Source organism: Condylura cristata, unplaced genomic scaffold (genome assembly GCF_000260355.1).
Source record: "Condylura cristata isolate star-nosed mole 26May11 unplaced genomic scaffold, ConCri1.0 scaffold00057, whole genome shotgun sequence".
NCBI lineage: Eukaryota > Metazoa > Chordata > Mammalia > Eulipotyphla > Talpidae > Condylura > Condylura cristata.
In genome coordinates this window covers 796,426-802,196 of record NW_004567158.1, presented here as the reverse complement: position 1 = coordinate 802,196, position 5,771 = coordinate 796,426, and the positions used below count along the sequence as shown (strand labels likewise).

Sequence of the window (5,771 nt, the reverse complement as noted above, 5' to 3'; positions counted from 1 at the left end):
CTCAGTGTCAGTCATTTGGGTGTGGTGAGCCCAGGTCTGTTGTCATCACTTCATATTGGGCCTTCCCAAACCTTCCCCAGACTCCAGTGCCTCTTGGTGTTTCCATGCCAGTGTGCCATGAGAGAGCAGTCACCAGGATTCGGGACAACTGCTTATTCCTGAGTCGGCGTGGGCACATGGTTCTAGCCCGCATTCTGCAGCGCGTGGCGGCCCTCCACACCTCACAGAAACGGAGAGGAAAGCAGCCCAGACAGTGGAACTGAGGTTGACGCCGCCCAGGAAGGGCAGGGCCGCGTCACGTGGCACACTTATCTCTGCCGAACACCCTGCCCCGCAGCCCTGCGCCCCAGGCCCCGCGCGTGGGGCTGCTGGCTGCTCTGTGTGTGTTGACAAGCCTGCGAGCGGATCCTGTGGGCGGGCCCTCTCGGACAATCGCGGGAAGTTCCTCCAGGCCTGGGCCAAGTCCAGCTCTATCTGGCTGCAGCAGGAGGTTCCAGGCCATCAGGCTGCAGGGTCACCGGCGACCCCAGTGTGCGGCCCGAGCCGGGCAGAGAGGATGACCCGCTCCCGGAAAGGCCCGGCCTGCTGCCCTTGGTCCCGGGCCTTGTGGGCAAGGAAGTGGAAGCCTCTCGAGGCAAGCGCAGCAGAAAAGAGACTGAAGCAGAAATTGGTTCCCTCGGCAGGGTGCACCTTTTGCAACGCAGAGCTGTACCCCAACTTCCTGAGCGTTTTCAGGAGGGAAGCGACAGAAATTGCCATCATTCGCAAATGCCGTCGTTGAGCTCCCACGCTGGGAAGACAGCGGTCCGGCTGTGTGGCGAGCTTCCCTCCACGCGAGGACGCCAGGGCCAAGGCCGTGTCGCGGCTCCGAGAGAGACGCTCAGCTGAGGTGCTAACCCCGTCACCCCCATCCCGGAAGCCACGGGCGTGTCTGAGGCAATTAGACAGTGGTTCCGACGTGGAAAGGAGAGCACGAGACCCCGCTGCTTTTTCTGGAAAATGACCTGCCTTGCTCAAGCACTTCGAAAGATGACTGCCAATCAATAGACTTGCAGCTGCGCTGCCCTGCCCTGCTCTGCCCACAAGGCCTCGCAGGTCGTTTCTGCTACACGGATTGGTGGCAACTTGGGGCTGAAATGCAGCCGTCTCCTTGCCCCGTTTCGAGGTTTCCTTTCCCAACCGTCTCACTTCTTTCCTGACCGGCTCCCTTTTATGAACTTATTTAGCAACTTGCAGTCTCTGGAAGCTGCAAGTAAACACAGTCCAGGTGGCGGCACCCAGGCCACGAGCTGCCGTCCCAGGGACAGTGGAGACCCACAGGTAGGTGTTCCTGTGGCTCCTGCATTTGGCCAGAAGCTCCCCACTAGTTCCACTACCGCCGCAGAGGCGGGGCCCGTACACCCACAGAGCGGGGACGGGGGAGGTCATGGCTGAGGGGCAGCTGCCCCGAGCACGGTGGTCAAGCACCCGCGGCTGTGGCTTGCTGACCCGGCCCGGCACAGGCCCAGGAAACGACCCCCTGGCCCCGGACCTCACCAAGGCACATGCTTGCTGGTCTCGGTGGCTGCAGCAGGCTTCTCACTGCGGAGGGTCCTGCCGTCACGCTGCGCCGCCTGTGGAAACGCTGGGGTCCAGGCAGCATGAGCGCACACAGTGGCCGTGTTTCCTAGCAGGAGCATGCAAGCCTTGGGGTGTGTGCGAGTCACTCATTCAGCTACGGGGCGCCGTCTGTGCCCAGCTCCTCAGCGCAGACACTAAGCCCAGACAGTGGCACACAGGACCTCAAGCAGATGAGGAGATGCCCAAGGTCGGCAAGTGGCAGGGAGGTGCCTGGATTGGGGACGTGGTGAGCGGGCGCAGCCAGTGTGGCAGCCCCAATCCTGTCGTGGGGGGGGGGCTTGTGGCCAGAGGTGAAAGTGCTGTTCGGTACAAGCAACAGCTGCTTTTGTAAACTGCCCTCGAATACTCAGGGAACGGAGGCCGGAGGTGTGCGCCCAGTGGTGTGCATGCTTCTGCTGACGTGCGCCACGTATGTCATGCTGCCTGTGGTCACGCGTTGCACAGGTACACGAAGCACCAGCGTGTCTCTGGCGCCCAGTTCCCAGCTTGGCTGTGTGCACGGGGCAGGGCCAGTGCTAGGCACAGCCCAGATTGTTCCTCTCGGGAGGATGGGGTTCTGTTATCCCCCCAACAACTCCGGAAACACAGCAGGCCTCTGATTCTAGAACTGAGTGCACACAGATGACAGGATGCCGCAGGGTTTGCTGCTGGGGTGACAGTGTGGGCTGGGCAGGATGAGTCAGCTTTCTGGCTGTGGCAGGACAGGAAGTGGGAGCCAGCCCCCCCACGGCCACTCGTGGCTCCAACAGTCACGGCTCAATGCTGCAGGAATAATTTGGCATCCCTCATACTTTGAGCCCTGTTACTCCGGGCGCAACACTGTCCAGCCCCAGCACCGGTGCCTTGGGGGCCTCGCCACATGTCACCCCTCGCGAGCTCGTGTCACCACGCTCGAGTGGAGGCTGTGAAGACTGGCGGGCTCGCTAGCGGCTTGCGTGGCCTGCCCTTCCCTCTGCCTGTGCTCAGGCCCATCTCGCGGGGCCCTCTCCTCTGGTCTCCCCAGGGCTGCTCGCCCTGGGGCCCAGACCACGTGTGCCGTCACCGGTGACCCTGCCCAGCACTGGACAACACAGTTTCCATGAAACTGGAGAGTGCACTTGAACTGGTTTCTGTGCTCGACTCAACTTCCTCCGTCAGAGCAGTTTTTGGGAAGTACAGCAAGTTCCTCTTCACGTTTCCCTTCCAAAGTGGCTTTGGGAAAGTTTGGGGTCCCCAGACACCCGATGAAAGTTGGGACACGGGACATTCTCCCAGTCCCTGGAGCCCTGTCCTGGGTTGGGTGTGGCTGGTGGCCCGGGGAGCTCACACCCGCTGCCATTCAGTCTGCACACACGTGAGCCGTGAGCCTCTGGCTCCCTGCCAGGCCCAGCTCCGCCCCTCGTCTCCAAAGGCGTTTCCTATGACGGGATCCCCTGCCGCGCTGCTGTGCCCGCGGCTTTCCTGCTCTCAGGCAGCGGCTGCAGCCCCCGGCCAGCTGGTGGGCCTGTCACTGTGTCAGCGATGAAGCTAGACACACTCCTGTGCCGGTGGTCACCATGCGTCCTGGCAGGACCCCGCTTCCTGCGGTCACACGGTGCCCCTCAGCAGCAGTGCTGACCTGGGGCACTAGCTGCCACCCGCCGCAGGGAGCGCTGGCTCCAGGCTGGGCTGGACGCTCTGTGTCCTCCCAGCCTGCACCGCTGCGGCGGCCTGTAGCTGGGCAGTTTAGGGCCTTGGACAGGAGGATGTGTAGGGCGCTGATGCCTTTCTGTGTTCTTGCGCCCTGTGAGCTCATGACTAAATTTCTCTGAACCTCCAGCCCCCCACCCCCCTTCCGCAGAAAGTGGTCAGGGCAGTTCTCTCTGCGGGAGTGCCTCAGGGTGGCTCGAGGCCCTGGGCACACAGGAAATGCACACAGAGGCCCACAGGCAGGGCGGAGATGGGGCTGCGGCTGCCAGCGGCCTCTGCCCCAAGGCTCCTGGGCGGGTGACGCGGACTGTGCTGCGTGGCCTGGGCTGACCTCGCCTCCCCGCAGGCCTGGCGCCGGCGCTGGTTCGTGCTGCGACGTGGCCGCATGTGCGGGGACCCCGACGTGCTCGAGTACTACCGCAGCCAGCGCGCCAGCAAGCCCATCCGCGCCATCGACCTGCGGGAGTGTGCCGTGTGGCGGCATGCGGGGCCCGGCCCCGTGCGCAAGGAGTTCCAGAATCACTTCGTGTTTGTCGTCCAGACGGCGGCCCGCACCTTCTACCTGGTGGCCAAGACCGAGGATGAGATGCAGCGCTGGCTGCGGAGCATCACCCAGGTGTGCAACCTGGGCCCCTCCGAGGCCGGGGCAGGTGAGCGCTGCGGCGGGGCCTACCCTCCCGCGTGCCGTCTGCGGGTACCACGCCGGTACTGTGGTGCACAGACAATGAGACGTATGACACCCATAAAATACTTCCTCACAGCTCCTGACCGGGGCATGGCTGCAGAGATCTCAATTTCTCTAAGACACGCCGCCCTTCTGGTCAGAACACTTGCTTTGAGGATTCCTGTCACCCATGGACTGAGCCCCCGACCTGATGGTCCAGCCCTCACGGCCTGAGATGAGATTCTGATTTCATGAGCCCCTTAGACTCATAGATACTCAGGTGGGCATGCGGGCACCGTGACTCGGTGCCACAGGGCAGAGCAGAGGACACTAGCGTCACCCAGGATTTGTGCCGAAGGAGAGAGCACGTGCTTGCCACGCTGCACAAGGACAGCATGAGTGAGGTCACAGGCAGCCCATGGAATGGTCTGCTGTGAAGTTGGCCTCTTCTCTTCCTGTCACCCCTCTGAGATTTTGCCCAAGGGGCCGCCTGCTCCCGTGGCCCCCCGCTTCCCTAGGAAGGCAGGCAAACTGCCCGCAGTTCCAGCAGCGAGAGCTTGAACGCAGGTGGGCTCCGGGCCGCTGAGATTTGGGTCCTATGCTGCCAGCTGGCTTCACGGTGGGAGGAAAGGCCTTTGCTGGGAGGTGCTGCTCTGGAGGCCTTGCTCCTGATGCACACTCATCCTGAGGGCCCCATTGTCTGGCAACAAGACGGGGGTGTGCTTCTCGAGAAATGGGGTCTTCCCACAGCCCTCCTGCCCCGCCACTCCCTCCTCAGTCCTCCCCTTCAGGGCGGCTTGGCGGCCCAGCCGCGTGGATGAGCACATGTGCGCATGCGTGAACTGCAGGCAGCGGTGCAGGTTGTGGCCCAGGGCCATGACGGAGCTCTAGGCCAAGAACACTGCTGTGTTTTCCCTCCTAATTGATTCAACGCTTCGCTCTTGGAACATCGCCCTCCTTTTCCAGACATTGTTTATAGCTCAGGGAAACGGGCTCCTCGGTACAAACACCAGCTGTGATTTGCATCTTCCCTCTGGCTTATTCGAGGCTGTGTGAGGAGTCGTGAGTGACTGCTGCAGCCATTCTTAAATGTTAACGTGGGAAATGATTTCTCCAGCAGAGTCCGTGGAGAGCCTCTCTCGCACACCCTCCTCCCGGCAGCCATCCCCGGCCAGCTCCGTTCACGCCGGCCAGGCTGTCGGCCCCGCCTCGCCTAGAGAGGACACGAGCACTGGTACCGTAGCCACTGAGGAAACCAGAAGTGAGTCAGAGTTTCTCTTCCTTCCTGATTATCTGGTTCTGTCCAACTGTGAGACTGGAAGACCGCACCGTGCCAGGTATGCCTTCAGTGGGGCCTCTCGCCCTGGGCCGCCCGTCGCTCAGGGTGCCTGTGGGTGTGTCTGTCCCCACCTTTCCTCCTGCGACACCCAGGCGGGCAGATGCGGCTCAACGGTTGTGAACAGACAAGTGGGGCTGAGCACCACAGCCAGGCGGCCAGCCTGCGGCTTTCATGTGTCACCTTGCATTTTCGGGCGCGCCTCACGACGGGGTGCAAACACCCACAAGCTGGGTGTGGGGCGTGGGCGGCGAGGCCAGCATGGCTCTGGGGGTGGCTCTCTTCCCACAGGGCCGCACCATCAGTGGCCACGGCGGCCAGGGACGGCCGTGCGGGTCACAGCCGCCTGCCTCTCTCCACTTAGCCTCCCCAGCAGATGTGACAGCTGCTCAAACTCAGACCGCTCTCTGGAGCAGACATCCTTCGACGATGTTTTCGTGGACGGCCCCCCACCGCCCTCCGCCGGCCCGGCCCAGCCCCCGC

The 5,771-nt window shown here is 62.8% G+C and overlaps 1 protein-coding gene across 1 annotated transcript in view; it reads left to right on the top strand.

The window, feature by feature from the left end:
* Nucleotides 1–1,286: 1,286 nt before the first annotated feature.
* The window catches only part of GAB3 (GRB2-associated binding protein 3), a 20,049-nt gene continuing 15,564 nt past the window's right edge, over nt 1,287–5,771 (top strand). Inside the window, exons 1-4 of the mRNA XM_012734468.1 lie at nt 1,287–1,320; nt 3,635–3,938; nt 5,073–5,289; nt 5,653–5,753. Coding sequence (XP_012589922.1) covers nt 3,674–3,938; nt 5,073–5,289; nt 5,653–5,753 — 583 coding nt within the window. The 5' untranslated portion in view covers nt 1,287–1,320; nt 3,635–3,673. The remainder of the gene's footprint in view (nt 1,321–3,634; nt 3,939–5,072; nt 5,290–5,652; nt 5,754–5,771) is intronic.